At 41.3% G+C, this 19237-nt stretch overlaps 1 protein-coding gene across 3 annotated transcripts in view; it reads left to right on the top strand.

The window, feature by feature from the left end:
- The window catches only part of LOC119909023 (kelch-like protein 29), a 209044-nt gene that overhangs the window by 186274 nt on the left and 3533 nt on the right, over positions 1-19237 (top strand). For 2 of the 3 annotated variants that reach the window (XM_038727044.1, XM_038727045.1), the window contains exons 13-14: positions 8222-8415; positions 17951-18095. In XM_038727044.1, coding sequence (XP_038582972.1) covers positions 8222-8415; positions 17951-18095 — 339 coding nt within the window. Of the gene's footprint in view, positions 1-7375; positions 8199-8221; positions 8416-17950; positions 18096-19237 lie in introns of those variants that run through there. The other variant, XM_038727046.1, reaches the window with a different exon arrangement.

The raw sequence follows: 19237 nt of genomic DNA, 5'->3' as shown, positions 1-19237 counted from the left end.
AGTTTGAGTACAGGACATTAAAATACCAATGGTTTTGGTTTCAGTCCTTCAGAAATAAATCTATTCAATCAAGGAAGGACAAATTCCTTGTAGAAAATGCAGAGATACTGATTTTTCAACCAAATGGGGTCTCAGTTGAAAAAAACATGCGTATTTGCCAGTGTTGGTGCCCAGCAGACAGCAGGGTGATAGTGGAGGTGTGGGCACAGGCCTCACAGTTTCTGTGATGTGCTCTGACACACAGATGGCAGCTGACACAACACAGACCGACTCTAACTGTGTCCTCTCGCACCCTCTCTCACTATTCTCCTCCTCCTCCAAAATGGATGTCCTCTCTCCTGTTCGCCTTTATGCACGTCTATCTTTTGTCTGACTTGATAGACATTCAAATTAATGCAAAAAAATATTATCACAACTCTCCTTTCCTGGTTTTCATTTCCTCTTCTTCACCCCCCCACCCCCACCCCCTTTCCTTCACATTTCCCTTCTTTACCCCTTTCCTTCTGTCGTCCTCATCCACACAGTGATCTCGCCCAGGTGTGAGTAAAGCATTTTGGATGAGATACTAGCAAATATGCAAAGAAGCAGGAAGACACAGTTGAATGATTTCAAATGAACATCCACAGTCCCTATCAGCAGCTTCCTTTGTCAAAACAGCCTGCATGCACGTACAAATGTGCTGCAAAATTTGCTTTAAAATGACAGTTCAGCAGACAATTTCAACTGCATTTTCTTCTTACTAGGACTCTATAGAATAGTTTATGCCACATTGTCGAGATCTCCCCCACCTAACTACTAATGAACATCCATGGGCAAACGTGCAAAATGTTAATGTAAGCAAATTATGTTTGTGTGCAAATTGTTTTGAATGCCCTCCAGGCCAGAGCTGATTCACACAGTAGCCCTTTTTTCCTCAAGCCAAATCACAACCTCTCAGTTCATTACTCCTGACAGGAAACAGAGGGCTATGAGGAATTGATGCACTCACATACACTTGCACTCCCTCCCTCTTGTGCCTGTTCCAATGGCAGTATAGAAACCAAATCAAACTATTGTCAAACATGTGGATGCATGCAAATGTCTTATATTAAGATCGTCTGGTTTAATGACATTTGACACCAGATGGGGGAGCTTGCAGACTAGGGGGTTAAAATAAAACAGTCAGTCAAGTGTCTGTATAGTCCCTGAGTCAACTTAATGCACAAATCTCTTCACAAAGTCAGTAAGTCAAGGCTCACATGATTAATCTTTGAAATCAAAAGAGGAAAGAAAAACTCAGTATAAACTGAATACATAAATAGCCTAAGGAACACACATACAGCAAGACTAAAAGTCTACAGACATGCCGCTGTGAGGCACAGCTGACATCAGCATGCTAACATCCTCACAATGGCAATGTTAACATGCAGATGTTTAGCAGGTTTGTTTACTGTTTTCACCATTGTAGTGTAGCACGTTAGCATACTAACATTTTCTAAAAAGCACTGAACTTTAAGTGCAGCTGAGGCTGAAGGGAATGTCATTGCAAGCATTTGTTCATAAATATAAGTTTCGGACAAATTAAAAGTTTGACCTGATCGTGCTGTTATATGATGAAAAGTCGAGCGATTACCACACTTACAATTGGTATTTAATTCAGTGGTTTACATTGACATTTATTCATTTAGCTGATGCTTTTATCCAAAGCGACTTACAATTGCTATACATGTCAGAGGTCGCACGCCTCTGGGTCACAGTGGGGGATGGAACCCGGGTCGCTCACACCAAAGGCATAGTCTTATCCATTGCGCCATCACCACCACTTGGTGGTTGTTGAGATGTAGTCTGGGCTAAAGTGGTGGATCTACCAACCAACTGACATTGTCTCAAACCACAATGCTAAAAAATACAATCAGTGCAGTGAACAGATCTGTGGTGATCAAAACCAAATGTGACACTTTGTTGTGGTAGCACAATCACTTTATGTTTTGCAAAAAATGCAAATTTACCCACACGACTAACACAGAGGTATCCCATGTTGATATGTACAAGTGCATCTGAGGCTGCATGTGGGCAGCAGGAAGAGAATGCAAGATAGACAGAGAGATAGTGTTCATGCGAGCCAGCCAGATAGATAGCTGGGCTGTTGCTGGGATTAATGTGAATTTGTAACTTAAGGGCATGAGTTGCTGCTTGATAGAATCTGGAGCATCAGCTCCTCTCTGCAGGCGATTAATGCATTTCTTTTTTTCTTTTTACCAACTTCCATTGTATTCCAGTGCACAGACTCAGTTTCTAAAGGTTCCACTGCTGTTGTTGCAGACCTGTGTGTTGTAAGTGTATTTGACAACTTGAATGAAAGCAGGTCTTGTTAGTGTGTCTTTCCTGTTTGTGCATCATCTGCCACTACGAGCTGTTTGGCTTTTAATAGCTAGTGTGGGGGATACTGTATAACTATTGTTATGTAGCCAGTGTTTACATGCCATTCCTGTGTGGTTTTAACTGTAGCATGATGCATTATTCTGCTTCTTAATGAATCTTTTGTCAATTTTGAGGTGTATAGAGTCCAAGCGGTGTTATTATCTGAGCAAGGCATTTTTTTAATTCCTCCTTCTATGTCCCCGCTCTCGTTTCTCACTCTATATATGCTATAGTTTGTATCTCAGGGGAAATGGATACATGTCAGTATCTCAAAGACTGGCAGCCCATCTATTATAGTGTGTCATGTGTGTGTTTGTGTGTGAAAGAGAGAGAAAAAGAAGGATGGATTGAAGCGTGGTTCATCATCCTCACTGCCCTGCAGGTAACCACATTAGTGAATTGGCTGTGAAGCCTCAGGCGCCTTCTACATGATAAGATGGTTTTAGTAAGCGATAGATACAGATAGCTACTCTGTGTATTATGTAGATGGTCGAAAATGGAGGGTATGTGGTCAGCGTCAAGAGGCAGGCATGGGTCAACTACTTGTAAATTTGTCATTGCCTACTGTATGAGTTCAATCTCTTGAGTCACCAATGTATAGCAACAAAGTGCAGCCATATGTTTATCTATCTTGACTTCCCATATCACATTATATCACACTTAGTGATTCATGCTTTCTATATTTATTCCTCCTTCCGTAGAATTTTGATGCTGCTCCATAGTCAGAGATAAACAAGATGGCTCACAAAAGGCTTTGAGATGCGTTACCAAGCCACCAAGCAAATCTAATAGAAGGCTGCGTAACAACTGACATTTTACTGCATCCATTCATTTTCATGGTCTGTGACTCAGATGTAGGTTTCCTAGTTACAAAGCGAGGGCCCAAGGGGCAATATCTGTTTCTTATGTGCCACATTTTCTCCGTGCTCCTGTGATGACATCATCACTGAGTGACATATTCTTAGCTAGTGAAGCCCACGCCCAGACACATGTTCCAGTTCCTTGAAGAGGACAGAAATGGATTTTAGAACATCCGTTGGGGGCAGTGGTGGCCCAAAGGCCCCAGAGGTTAGAGAAGCGAGCTTGTGACTGTGAGGTCGCCAGTTCAATCCCTGGACCGGCAGGATAAAATCTGGGTGTGGAAAGTAAAACACACGGTGCTTGCCCTCCCTCATTTACCACCACTGAGGTGCCCTTGAGCAAGGCCCATATCCAACGGCTCCAGTGGAGCTGCTCAGTGGCCTGCAGAACAGTTTGTGCTGGGCAGCTTCCAGATGTGAATGTGATCAGGGCTTTCCTGCAAATGAGAGGATGCTCTCAGTGAAGCTCCCTGAATAAATAAAGGCTAAAAAATAAAAAAAAATAGGCCATTGCAACGCCCAGTCTCCTCTGGTTTTTAGCCTCACCTGCAAACTACTAATGGAGACCTACACTCAGGCAGGTTGGAAATAGTCAGGAGCCAGATCAACTTTGGCTTTAAAGGATAAGGCTAGCCATATTCGACATTTTTGTCAACAAAAACCATAAAAAGAGCTAAACTGATTTAATATATCCTACTAACAAATATTACCCGTGTAGTCAAAGCCTGATTTGGCTTATAGAGCTCCACTGTTGTTCAAAAACTGTTAAGAACACATCAGTGAGGTGGATGACATGTTACTTCATTACAATCAACATGGGCACTGGAGTTAATTTTGAGTGGCACATTCATTAATCTGCCACCTAAACTAGTTACCATCAAATGCTCCCGTTTAAGTAATGTTACTTAAAAACTGCAGTGCCCAGTTATTCAAGAAAATTATTTAGGGATAAAACAAATGAAACTATACATTCATGACTCATTCCTTTAAAATTAATGTCGGTTTGATTGAAAGGGCTTGTGGCTGAGTGCATCAGCCGGGGCAGGGAAGTTCCACTATTGAGAGATGGCCTACCACATAGTTGGTTTTGGTTGTTTTCTGGGATTTGGTGACAGTTTAAAAAAAGGATAACACCACTTATAAAGGCAATTGTTAAAACAACAACAACTCTAAAACAGAGAATAGATACATACATTAGAACCAAAGTAGATATGTAAAAAAAAAAATGTGGTTATATACTTTCACCTTTTTGATCCAGTAAGTCTTGCTGGGGCAGATCACCCCCCATAATGAATAAATATTTGGTTCATGTGTAAATATGCCACTCACATAATGCCCAATCCATTCCCACCCTTGTATTTAACACCTGGTATTTGTGTATATACTTTCTTCATTATGTAGGTTGCAGACTGGCATATTAAGGTTGGATGTAATTCTGCATGTGCACTATGCAAAGCAAGCAAGCAGGTGGGGAGATGGCAAATCCGTCTGCTGTCAACATAAACAAACATGGCAGGTGTGACTGTACATTTCCACTGCAACTGTCCAATTTCACCTGTTGTTATCAAACATTATGGTTCTTAGCAAGACGGGTCAGTGGAAAACGGAGGACAGAGAAACATTGGCTCGTACTCTTTTACCAACACATATCAGTGGGCCGCTTTTACACCTGGCTGACATCTAATTATGATTCTCATTTGTTGACGTGTCAGTAGCAGTGCGGGCTGGGAGCATTAACGTGTTTCTCTTTATCCAGATTACATTTTTAGAGGCATATCTAGTTGAAGGTCTGGCCTCTTTCTTTCATTCACAATCTCTGTCTAGCCTTCCTAGCTGTCTTTCTTTCCGTCTCTCTCCCCACATAAAAGAACACAAACCTACATTGTTCATTCTGTTGTAACCCCCGCAGCCGTATTTTCGAGATGATTTTCCCTGTGTGATGAAACGAGCCTTGTCATGAGCTACAAGCGATTACACGGCTTCATGTGGTGATCAGTCTTTGTGTATAAGCACTTTAAAAAAAAAAAAAAAAAAACAATCGATGCAATGCCACATGTTGATGGATAAACTCCTATAGTGTCTTAGTTGACAATGAAAAAGCTCTGTCTGCCTTTTCTGTCTGACAGAGAGCTTCAGAGGAAAGACAAGGAGAGAAGCCTATAGTCTTTGTTTTTGTAATGAAGTGGGCTTTTTTTCTCTCCGTCTCTTTCCTTTCTCCATCTCCTCTGTCTTGGAGATATAATCGAACCATATACACCCACTCTGAGAATCTTTTTAGTGTCAGTCCTAATGTCACGGCTCATATGAAATGTTTGATGGTGAATCACACGTGTAATGAATTCAATCTGATGCGTGACCTCAGAGGCTGTCTGAGACACAGAGTTTCTTCTGACCTGCTCGTGTTCCTCTTTATCAGAACTTGTGACCCTTTTGACAGCATGATAGCTGTGCCGTGTTTACATTAGTGGCCCTTTAAAACCTATTTTCTTGATCTGCTTCCTACTAAAAGAGATGATAAGGGTCTAACATATGCACACTTTTATCAAAGTTATGATGATACTGGTGATTATGACAGATTTCTGTTTTTGTCTTATGTCTGTGCTTTTATCACTGCTTTTGAAGACTGTGTTAGAAAAATGTGATGTCAAGTATTCCCACACACCTGTCAGAATTTAAAAATATAGCAATCAGAATCTGATCATTTGATCAAACTACACCCTGCTGTAAGATAAGCTTGGTTTTTGAGGGTAAAATATATAAATAAGATGTTTTGTTAACCTTTTTTGAAGCTAAAGTGATGATAATAGTTGTGTGTTTTTTTTACCACTCTAGGGCAGCAGAAACAACCTGTAAACACAACATTTACATATTATCAGCTTATGAAGTTGTTAGCAAACAGTGGCCTCTTTGGTCAGCTGACAAGGAGTAGCATAAGCAATTATTTAATAATCAGTTATTTTATAATTATAGTTGTAGCTTTAGTTTTTGGTCTCTATAAACTCCTGAGGGAAATATCTGGCTCTTTATCTGCTAAATGCTCCACTATGTTCACTAGTCAAAATATTGATTAGTGCAGCTATAACTTTGTTGCTTATTTAGTCACAAATATGTGTAAAAAAAACAACTAACAACTGAAACCAAATTTGAGGATGAGTAATAGCCAGAAAAACAGCAAGACATTATATCTGTCTCATTTTCAAGCTAACTTTAACAGTAAGCAGGCTGGATTTGCTGTGCAGAATTGAGTGTTTAGGATTGTTTTCTTTTATCTTTTCTCATCATGACCAGCTGTTTGCAGTAGTCCTGTTGGCCTTTTGTCTATTTCGTAATCAGCTTCACTCAGCAGTGTCTGACCCTTAAATTTATGAACCTCCCCCAGTGTGGTCCGAGGGGTAATTACATCTGCTAGAGAATAAGACACGTGTTAGTCCTTCTGTCTCAGCAGGGCTCAGTTACTCAACATGATGCTGGTGTGCGTGTCCCTGTTTAAACAGTGCTAATTGGCACTCTGTGTGTTTCGAGTCCACCTTTCCCAGAGTGTCTTCTGTCACCACTTTCTCAGACTGCTGGTGGATTTAAACCAATCCCCTCAGCAGCTGTTGCCAGGAACATTATCAGACCCCCTAAGAGAATATTCCCAAAGGCTAATTCACCCATCTCCTCTCGCACTTTATCTAACTGCCTTCTCAAAGGAAACTGTATGCAACCAGTGCTTCCAGGTTTCATTTAAATTCAGCCTCACTTTAAGTGAAACAGGAGTTGAACGAGTAAAGCATCCGTAGACTGAAAAAAAATACCTTCGCCTGTCTTTGTTATGTCAGATGGGAAAGTAAAAGAAAAGTAAAGGAAGTAAACACCTGTTTGCTCACCTAACATTAGGCAAAGTGCCTAATGAAGGTCATAGAACCCACTGAAAAAAAAATCATACTTTAAAGTTTTGAAGCTTTGAAGTGACAGTATGGGGGCCTACTTTTTGAGCAGTAAAGCATTTCTCGAGTGTTTAATATGTGAGGTTTGTTGTCCTTGGAGAAAAGGTGTTTTTCTTTTATAACAAAGACACACCCTTGATCAAGGAGGCTTGCTGTAGTCTAAATGGATGTATGTTTTAATCACAGATCCTGGACCTGTTTGCGGCTCTTTAATGAGGCCTACTCCAGCTGGAAGGCTGTCGGCGCGGCTGCTTTGATCAGTGGCCCATGGACACGGGATTACACTGCTAACACACCACGCTAATAGAACCACGGGGCAAAAAACACACACACAAACATGTCTAAACACACACACGCAAGTTTAAGAAATATACATATAAACGCGCACAATACCACAAGACAGTGTCTTGTTCAGATGCAGCCCATTGTGTCAGGCCCTTTCATCTGTTTGTGGCGGATTGGGTCGGCTGAGTTTTAGGCTCGGCGTTGATGTCTCTGCCAAAGAGGGCTCAGTGAGAAAGGTCCAAAGCGCTGACACACAGCCCAACTCTAGAGACTAATGGCTTGTAGCTCCCAACATATGTTGCTTTGTGTAATTGCTTTAATTGCTGTCATTGTACGTAATGGTTGGTCTTTTTCATCTTCCCTGGTGGTGTAGGCATTCTGCTAATTATATCTGTCAGCCCTGCAGCCAAAATGAGTGTTTCATAGTGAATTCAGAGCTGTGGGAACTTTGAAATCAGACTGTTTCTGTACTATTGGTGTGGGTGTCGGTGTAAATGACTAACTGCAGAGTTTTTGAATCATTAGAGATTTTGTAAGTAATTTAGAGACTCCCCACTGTGAATCTGTTTAATGGAAGTGGGCTTATGACTTTACTTATCAGTGTTAAAGTTTGAACCTTGTCCTGCATCTCTTCTACTTTCTCTTGACGTCTTTTGGGGTTTTTTCAAGGTTAACCTCCAAGGTTTAAGTTAGTTAATGGTGTACACAGATGCAAAACATCTAAACATCTCTCTTTTTTCTCTCCAGGTACGACACTATCACCAACCAGTGGGAGACGGTTTCTCCTCTTCCTAAGCCGGTCCACTCTGCGGCAGCCACGGTATGCGGAGGGAAGGTCTACGTGTTCGGAGGTGTGAACGAGGCCGGGCGCTCGGCGGGTGTCCTCCAGTCCTATGTACCACAGAGCAACACCTGGAGCTTCATTGAATCACCCATGATAGGTAAGACAGGAGACAACATTTGCAGTCTTTGTCACAGATGTGGTTTCACAAGCACTTTCTTTCACACGCAAGCTTCAACACAGTGTCCTCAGGGGACATGTTGCCATTGTTACCATCACCTTTTGTATTATGACAGAGCTGTTGTTTCCTTTTTAAACCAGTGTCTACCAAGTTGTGGTGTGTGTGGTTTCTCTTTCCTTATTATGCTTTTGCACTTCCCCATTTTAAAGAGAATTACCCACTCACCAGCTAAATTATTCTCCTTCCAGACATGAATATTAATGTTTGCTATTTATTAGTAATGTAACACCAAAACTAGGAAAGGCGCAGATTGCAACGACATTACTGTAACCATTAGACGCATGCATTCCTTTAATCTTTGGTCATCGTCTGAGAGCAACTCGGAGTCTTTGGGCCTCCATTATGGTTACCCGGTTGCCTAGCAACAGTGTTCTCACAACTCTACCCACATGAACACCACCCATATCATATGCTCGACTTCTCCTGTGGAAACCATGAACTCCTTATCACCATTTGAAGGCAGCATACAACATGTAGTGTAATGTGCTTTGAGTGGTTGGAAGATTACTCAAAGGAAGACTATCAAGGTGCTACGTTTAAATGGACGGTATAAGTACAATCCATTTTCCATTTACCGTATTTTCATACAGTAGATGATTGCATGAGGCTGAGTATTTCCCCTGCAGTGTAAGTGTGGACATCCCATTTTGATATGTTGGTCAATCTTATATATTGCAGTTTATTTCAATGTCTCATGTGGGCCCAAGTGAAAATGAAAGCCAACTGCTTGATATCTCATGGCTCTTCTCAGTTGAAGACATGAAACACATTAAATCTGAAAATGGAAATGGAGGGAAACGAAACAAATGTGATTTTAGTCTTCAATAATAGTTTATTTCTGTGAAAATGTTGACCTACACCCATGGCAACAGAAAATTCAGTGGTCAGTATATGACCTTTTCCATTCCTGTTGTTTTCTCCTTATCATTATTACCGTCCTACTCAGTATTTTCCATTCCCCCCCACCCCAAGTTATTGCTCTATCATTATAATGAGCCGACCATAGCTGAAATGATGGGTGGGTCCAACCATAGCTTCTGACATGTTATTGGCCAAACTCTGTAGTTATTCACCGTACAAACCTGCAGAAACATTTCAGGCGGACCCACCAGGGACCTGTGAAGGACGCAACAACAGAAAAAACACTTTAACCAAGCTGCCATAACTCTAAGGTAGCAGGGAAAACACACAGAGTACAACTCTGCGTGATTCAAAACACTAACAGCTGTGCTCCCAGTGCAAAGATCTTATCCACAGGCAGGTTTTTTCACAACAAAATACCCTTGAAAGGTGCAGCACAGGGATGATTGCCATTGATTTGAACATAGTCTTTTTGTTTAACATTTGGCTCTGGAAAATACTTTAACATACATGTACATATATGTGAAATTTAAACACAACCCACAAAATTCCTTGCATTAAAGTAACAGTTCACTCTCTGGGAGACGTTAGATAAGAATATTGATACCACTCTGTGTGTATTAAATACCACTCTGTGTGTATTAAATATAAGCCAAAGCCTTCAGATGGTTAGCTTAATTTAGCACATAAGACTGAAACAAGGGTAAATAGCTAGCCTGACTAGATCCAAAGGTAACAATATCCACCTACTGGCACCTCTTAAGCTCTCTGAATAACACATTAGGCCTTGTTTGTTTGCACAAAATCCAAAGCATAAAAACAACAATTTTACATTTGACCAGTGGAGACTCCAGGAAGTTACTGATCCAAGCCAAGAAATAGTCCAGCACATAACCACCAGTAAAATGGCTAACTGTCATTTTTACACTTCAGTGTTTGTACTGATTATTAAAAAAGAAATACAATTGGAGGTGCTGATGGGCATATTTTGTTACCTTCAGGTGGAACCAAGCTAGCTGTTTCATCCTTATTCCAGTTTTTATCCTAAGCTAAGCGAACCAGCTGCTGACTGTGTTATATTTAACAGACATATATGTGTGGTAGAGTGGTATCAGTCTTCTTATGTAATTCTCTGTGTGAAAGAAAATTAGTGTATTTCCCAAAATGTCGGAACTATTTCTGAAATAAAGTTTTCAAACCAAAAAGAAAATCTGTGTTTATAGTCATTTTAAATACATTTTCCACACAATTAAAACTTTATTTGATGCTGGATTACCCCATTTTAGATGTTGGCACATTATGGATTCTCAGGGCGAAGGGCTGCCCAAATGATGCTTTTAAAAAAGAGAATTATTATCTCAAATGGTGGCATACTGTTGCTGCAGGCAACACTCAGAGCAGCAGACATCAAAGAGAAAGACAGGGTCAGAAATGTATTTGAATTCAAATGTTTCCTTACAAGAAGTTGTTCTTGTGTCATTAAAGCGCCAGAACAGAGGCACTTCCCTCAGCACTGTTGCCTAAAAACTTGCTCTCTGTTATTAGTGGCTTTTTCAAAGCGAGACTACTGTGAGCTGATTATGTAAGAGTAAGAGCTGAATGATATTAAAGGGCTGGCAGAGGAGAAACGAGAGACAAGTCTGGTGAGAAACGCGCACATGCACACACATACAGAGATACAGACACACGCAACCTCTCCTTACCCTCATATCAACTATACATTCCCGGGGGCACAGGTACACAGTGCATGAATTATGTAACGAGCTGGGAGGTTACTCCACGTGTGTGTGTGCATGTCTGGTGTTTTTGTGTATGTGCGGGGGTGTGTGTGTGTGTGTGTTAAGGACAGACGCAGACAGACAGACCATCATCTGTCAGGGTGTAGATGAGCCTGTGTCTGACAGCCAGCGAGCCAGGAGATAATGGACGGGTTTAGTGCTTCCTGTGAAATTGGGCCGGCGATGATTTTAGTGAGCCGGTGGGGAGCGCTTCTCGATCAGCCCTCTGCCTCCCTCCATTGCTCTCCCTCTCTAATCTCTCAGTTCATCTCTCTCTCTCTCCCTCACCCCCCTCTCTCTGTCTCACTGTCTCCCCCTCTGTACGCCTCCCCCACTCCGTCTCTCGCTGTCTCTCAGCACTGTCTTATCGACTGACACAAATACAGTTGTGTGCATTTTCTGCAACTGTGCGTCTGTGTATGTGTGCGTATGTGTGGGCTGTGTGTTTTCCCTCTGCATGGACCATCTCCCGCATGAACTGCAAATGGGTTTCACAAACACTTATCAGGACTGACTTCCTATCTCGTGCAGAGTGAAAAATAATATTACTCGTGCCAAAAATAGTCCCTTCAACAAGTCTATTGAGATGCTAGGTGTCTTTGCAGCTTCCTTCATCTATATATTTCTTTGTCTTCAATGTATCTGTTTACTGGGGAGTATATGTACTGAAACATGGGAGCATAATTGAGCCCCCTCATGTGCAGTAAACAATTTATGAAGCCTCGTGGTTTTCATCAAAGGTCAGTTCACACAAATAACCCTATCTCTCTCCGAGATTTCTGCTTCCACTCCAGCACAGTGGAGGTGAAAGGAAATTGTTTGTGCATTGAAAAATCTAATCTTTTCTAGAAAATCCATAAATCTCTGTGATTTAGCCTTACTCTTCATACTGCAGCATTGAATGGCAGTATGGTATAAGTGCATTTTCTACAATCATTAATACAGTTTGCTTTTGTTGTTTTTATACAGCAAATCTCCCTCATAATTTCATGTCTACTGTAACTGAACAAGTCTTCTTCCTCATAAAGAAATAGTTGTATTTTTAAAAAGAAAAACTCATTAATCATGGAATCACAGGACAAATTGTAGTAATAATGATCGCATCATCAGGTCAAAATTTGTCTAATACTTTGGTTTATGATAAAATATTTGCAAAACTAATATTTCTATCAGCTTCTGTTGTATTTGTGTTTATTGCTGAGCACGCCATCTCAAATATTAGTCACACAATTAGTGACTGAGGGGGCTGTTAAAAGCAGTATGCCATCATCTTGTCATTTTGTCTTTTTGTTATTTTTTATGTTTTGTTTGTGTTCCATAACTTATAATTATTGTCCTGAGCAAATAAATAAATTCCACCTCGCCATTCTGTATAAAACGTATTTACACAGAACAGGGGTTGCATTTCAGTTCCACCGTTAAGCCCGCAGTCGAGGTAGTAACACAGCTGCACTGATGTCTGTGTAAACAGGGGAGTCAGCAGGACAGCACACAAACAAGCCTCGTTTGCGTCCGGAATGTGATCTAAAATAATACATCGGCAGCATCATGCCGGCGTTGTTTGGTTCAGTGTGGAAAAAACAATGCCGATGTAATAACGGGATTCATTTTGGGTTCAGTATCTTGCCCAAGGACACTTCAACAGGACCGGGAGAGCCTGGAATGTGACCCTTTGATTACTAGACGACCCGCTCTACCTCCACAACCACCCCTCCTTTGTGGATTATTACAATGAGGGGAAATGGAATTAAAAATTGAAAATTTTCTATTTATTTAGAAACTGAAAAAAGTGACGGGTTCTGTCTGTGTTTCTGTCTATCAAGCTCCTCCACTCTGTTTCAGTACTATAGACAGTACCGCACCTACACACAACCAGCCCCTATAAACAACAAACAGTTAGTTGCATCATGTATCTCGGGCAGTAATTTTGTTGCTATTTTTCTATAGATACAAATAATTTAACTGAGGGACCCTGCTTAAGTACAGCACCCACAGAGCTGCTAGCCAAAAAAACTGATAAGAGGCCTTTCTGGGTTTTGTCCTCTACACATTACTCTCCATTTTTGTTTTTACTAACTAATTTCTACTAAAGAAATAGTCCTTACAAAGAAGAACAAAAACGACAGAACAACCTATTTATGTGTAATTTAACACTCAAAAACCTGCTTCATCAGGACTGTGTGGGTGTGGTTTGACTATATTTGATTGACAGTGACTAAACAACTCACCAAATATTGTGTCTCTGGTATTTAAATACAAACTCTCATCTGCAATAGACAACAATCAATTTTTCAGTTTTCACGACAACTGTCAAATGTTACTAAATTGGTGATGTTGTGGAACTGGAAAACATAACCTTATATCCAAATGAAGCCCCGCCCACAAACAAGTGAAAAGACTACAGAGAAAAAGAAAAACATTCAGGAATTTCTCGTGAACTAACCCAGACTGTATGCCAGGAAAGTGTGTACATATAGGACTCCATAGTAAGAAGCTAATTGAGAAAATAAGTTCTCAGGGCCTTTAAAAACAAAAATGATACGTATGGCTAGTGGTAAGTGAGAAAATGTGCTTTTTCATAATTCGGGTGAAGTGACCCTTAAAAACACATTTAAAAAGTCTATCACATGTCCTCTTAGGCGCATCCACACGGAAACACACACACAACACATACACCCAGCTCCCTCCAGTATTCACCCAGCGTGCATCCCCTGCTGATCGACAGGTCTCCATCGACTGGTCAAGTCAGAGGCCTGAGAGCAGGCGTGCTGCGCCCAGACTGCTCTATCGGGAAATTGACAGCAGAACAATTACTCGCGCAAATGACGTATCAGCCGAACAGGCGCGGCAATTGAGAGCGGCATTATGGAGGTGGAGGAAGAGGAGGGCAGCTAGAGAGGTGGAGAAGATGGAGTGTTTCCATAGCTACCTAATTGGACATGTCCCCCCACCCCGTTCTCCACTGTACTGAATTAAAGTACATCATCCTCGCTCTCTGCTGTTTTTGGCCCGCCATTTCAAAGGCTGCCCTTATTCTCCTCACACCATATAAAAGGACATTGTATGGAGAAAAATAAGTTTTTTGCTGCTCCAATTACCTTGTTGTAATCTTATCTAAGCGTCTGGCAGCAAGAACTGAAGCTTCTTTGTCCTATTTCCTCATGCTCCCTGGCGGGACGCAGGAAGCAGGAGAGGGTAACCAGCACCTCATCCTCCATCTTTCGGAGGAGAATGTTGTTTATTCCTTGTCTGCCTTTTCTCCTCCGTCTGTGTCTGACCGCACATTTCCATGTAGCTGTAACGACTTTGTGATGACGACTGCTGTTTGGCAGTCTTTATCAGAGAGAACAGTCTTATCTAAATCCGTACAGTATACAGTATTGGTATAATTGAGTGAGTTGTGAGATATTTGTGTGTGTGTGTGTGTGTGTGTGTGTGTGTGTGTGTTATCACTGCAGTAGTGTTCTGGTTTTTATAGAATCAGATATCTGCTATGTTGATGCAGGGATCAGATAGGAAAGGATGTGAGGGAACAACAAGGTGTTTGTTTAGACAGCATCCACACATTTCATCATAGCTGTGTGTTTTTGTGTGTGTGTGTGTGTGTGTGTGTGTGTGTGTGTGTGTGTGTGTGTGTGTGTGTGTGTTTTCACTTGTTTGCTGTCCTTGACCTCAGCCCGAGGGGTCCCGGACTCGGTGACTAAGCTGTTTTATCAGAGTGTGAGAAGCTGCGTCAGCCCGTGTTGCCCCGCAGGCACAGATGTACTTCTATCACCGCTACCGTGTCAAAACCTTGTTTTTGCTGCCTCCCCACCCTTTATTCCTTTTTTATGTCCTTTATTCATTTTTTATGTAGAATGTGGTCAGGTGTGGATTATTGGTTGTCTAACCCCAGAGCTGTGAAACCAGACAAAATCCATTGTGAGACTCCATGAATAGCAAAATTCGGCTCAGTTTTCAGATGACTATACTTATCCACTATTTACTGTATCTCAACATTGGTTAAGCAGAAACAGCACATTTTTTCTGTGTCAAAGGCCAGGGAATAACAGCAATAGCAAAGCAGTAGAGAGACATTGAACCCCAACAGTAGTCCTTAGAGGCCCGCCAAATGAGAATGTGATATACCTGCCTGGTACTTCTCCGAGCACTCAAAACCGCTGCTTACCGTGGGTCCACGCGAGCGAGGCAGGAAGCGATGGTGAGAGTTTCTGTGGGGAAAAAAGAGAGAAACCTTTTTCCTTTGAGAGCATCCTGTTATTATTCTGCCTCAGGCACCGAGCAGAGAGAAATGAGTGTTCTGTGTTTATGGGACCTAACACAAAACATCATGTACACATGCTTATTCTGGCACACACACGCACGCACGCTCGGAAAGACTGGCAGCGGCATATCAATGAGATGAGGAAGGTAAAAGAAGAAAATAAACACGTCAGGCACAATGTGAGGAGGACCAATCAGTGGCAGCTTGTTTCTCATGGGCAAAAATTGAAGCTGATGTCTCAGATGGTTGCAGTGGTAGTTTGTCAGTGTATGTAAATGACTGCAGTGCAGTCATATCAAAGGAAACAACTGCATGAAGTAATTAAGGGGCTAACGTGTTTATTTTGCTGTGATAGTGGCATGGATGGCGTGTTTCTTGTAAAGACATTCATGGGCTCAAGAAGATAAATCATGACTGACTTTGGTGAGGTCCTGACTTTAGCTCTAGTGCCACTATAAGGTTAAATCTGGACTATTGACAGGGTGCCATAACATTTTATACAAAGTAAGATTTTACCTGACGTTAAGCATTAAGCGTTTAGTTCAAAGTAGTGATATGCGTAAGTACAGCCTCAGAGTTGCTAGCATGACTGTAGGGCCATAAAAACCTGCATACTTAATTTCCCACATATAAACTGGTATTAATGTGTGTGTACCTCATGCATTCTTATGACCATTGATTAACCGTGGGTTAAAGTTGTGCTTCAGATGAGTCCCCTGCCCCCCCACCTCCCTGAAGCGACTATCTATGATAAAGCGTTATATAAATGTAAAGCGTCATTATTATTATTATCAAACACGCTTTTGTAAATACAGCTGCAGGTGATACAATGAGGAGATTTAATATAAGGTTCATACACCTCACATTGTTTCCCAAATTCTCATTATTGTGTTATTATTTTTCAGTCTACACAGTGTTCTGTAAAATGTCAATCACAATTTCACTTAATTTTAAATTATTTGAGCGATGAATTTTATTCTTCTTTTTGCTAATTTGAGTCATTATTTCTTTCTGTTAATGATTTTTTAAATGTTTTCCTAAATTGGGAAGCACATTGTAAAGTCTGTTTAAATACAAGCACTATGAATGAATCATTGATCATCCTTCTGACATGTAATTATGACAACTGAGATATCACCGCGATGGTGGCTTATAGGGTACATGTGATGAATTAGTGGTATGGGTGCTATAAATAGCTACAGCTGTGCTTAATGACAGCAGATCTAATGCTCTTGGCGAACCTCACAGGTGCAACATAGTGGGTGAAATTGCACTTATATTTTGCCGTTCTCTCTCACTGACAGCTGTAATGAGTAGTGGAGCAGGCACAAGTATAGATAGGCAAACAGATGTTTGAGGGTGTTTCTAAATCCTTTCATGGCTAACTGTGTTACTGGAAGTGAGGCTTGTGCATATGCGCCCGGTTCCACAATGATTGAGATTCATGAAACAGAACCATGCATATGTGCAGCTTTATTATAAGTCTGACAAAAAGAAGACGTTTTATGCATCTGGCCCCTTGACTCGTTATAGAACACAGTTTAAGTGCAGTAGCTGAAAACATAATGCAGTGCAGAGTGTCAGTGTGAGCAGCAGCTGAAGCACCTTTCGCCTCCAGAGGCGACCCATTAATTAAACATGTCGGACTCCTCTCAGCAGCTAGGGGAAAGGCGGAGAAAAGGGGAGGTGGTTTTGCAACATGAGAGAAGCTTTTAGGGCTTCCACCGCCATGATTAAGGCGTCAGACGTCCTGTTGCCCGTCTCCAATGAGGGATGTCCGTCCATTGTGGCAGAAAACAGCAAGGACGGCGGCTCACGGCCAAGTGTCATTGCATTATTCATGCTGCTTGTAAATTTGCTACCTACAGTCTGCTTAAGAGAAATTGCGCTGAGTTTGAAATACATTTCCTCTTCCCACACAGCAGGGCCGCTGCTTGGAAGCTGCAGGTTTCCAATGGCATCGTTCCGCACAAACCACTGTTTCATTTTGTTTCCCATCTATAATTCTACAGTGGTACTGCTTCAATGCCTCTGTTTTCCTCGTGTATATACTGTATCAGATTGAATTATACAGTATGCACAGTATGCTGTATCCCACCTGTTCACTCATGTATTTCCAACACACGTGCACAGTATCTTTATCGTTTCTTTTTTTTTTCTTTGTGAATCTATGGATGTGCCACGGGGCGTAATGCAATTGTGAATTATTGGAACTTAGTAACTCTTTTATATTGCTGCAAAGCCCCAACATATTTTGGAGCAGAACCCAATAAAGCCACAGTGATTTATGAACTCCGCTTTTCACTGGTTTGCCATCCATTCTGTTTTTTCCAAAGCAATCGTGAGAATGGCACATCTGTAAAGTGATAAGGAGAATGTTGATGATGATTTCAGCATGCGGCCGGGGGGAATGCAGGGGGAAAAAAAACTAAAAACAAATTGATGCCATTATACTGAATGGAAATTTCTGCTGTGTATGAGAATGACATTCAAACAATAGTTCTGTGTTTTCTTTAACAAACCCACCTCTCTCTTCCTCTCATATCTTTAGATAACAAATACGCCCCTGCAGTGAGTCTCAATGGTTTTATATTCATCCTGGGAGGAGCCTACGCTCGAGCCACCACTATCTACGACCCAGACAAAGGCAACATCAAGGCTGGTCCCAACATGAATCACTCTCGGCAGTTCTGCAGGTAAGAGATTATTAACGTAGCAGTGCCACATGTAAGTTAAATCCCCGGTGTGGAATTTGAAAAAAATGTCAAAAGCGGAAATTGCAGGTCTGTTTTGTGTGAAGCTTAAAAAAATGTTTGACATTATTATGCAACCTCAAAAACATGCAAAATTCAAGCTCGTTAGTAATCTGACAGTCTCTGTTTCATGACGCAGGTAAACGCACAGGGAAAATGTATTCAGGCCAGTTAATTAAAACTTGAACAAAGCCAGTCTATCGCAGTGCATTTAGCTTGTAAAACTTCTCCCTTGGTAGAAAATTTTCTTTCTAATTCATGGGCTTGATTTTTTACAATTGCTTGATCAGTAACGTCGCTGTCTGTCATGCTGAGAGAAACAAGACACATCCGCTGGAATAACAGGGACTCGGCTTGATTTAATCAACTTTCTTTCAAAGCATTTAATTACTATTTTATCCTGAGTTAATACTGTGATATATAAGTCATTTGTATTTTTTTTTATTTTTTTTGCATAGTTAGGTGAGTGTAATGTTTGTGTTCAAAGCAAACAAAGAAAAGGCAGTACACACCTGTAACTTTTATACCATTTATGGGCACGTAATAGTTGATAAAGGGAGATAAATGAAAACAAATAACAGTGGGATCATATCCTAATACCCTAGTCAGCTCGAGCCACTGACGTGTGCAGTTTGCTGGATAATAAACCCACTGTTTTTCTGCAGAAGCTGAGAAAGAAAGAAGCATGCACAAAATACATTTGGGAAGCAATTATAGGCAGTGATCTTATGTGCAGAATGTATAACATAAATCATGTTGTCAGAGTTATTGATAAGCTGCACCAGCACACGCCAGGCAGCTGTTCTGCTACATTTAACTAAGTCTGACACGAGCGAGGAAGAGATGCGTGGAAGGAGGGAGAATAAGAAACACACAGAGCAGGCAAAAGAGAAACGCACAAACACTCAGAAACGGCACTATCTGCAGTGCTCCTGCACCAGAAGATGGTAACAGGTCATCGTGCAGGAGAGCTGATATTCTCCCTGTGCTGCATCCGGCCCTCTGCAGGCCTGCACCTCTCCTCTGTTTATCAGGACGAGCAGCTCTAAGCTTTGCCCTGCACTCTCTCCATTTTGGATCAGCTG

The sequence above is a fragment of the Micropterus salmoides genome, unplaced genomic scaffold, assembly GCF_014851395.1.
Source record: "Micropterus salmoides isolate LMB-PRFRI ecotype aquatic unplaced genomic scaffold, ASM1485139v1 Ms_hic_scaffold_18, whole genome shotgun sequence".
Taxonomy (NCBI): domain Eukaryota; kingdom Metazoa; phylum Chordata; class Actinopteri; order Centrarchiformes; family Centrarchidae; genus Micropterus; species Micropterus salmoides.
The sequence above is the reverse complement of the archived record's forward strand: the minus strand, read 5'-3'. Positions and strand labels throughout refer to the sequence as shown.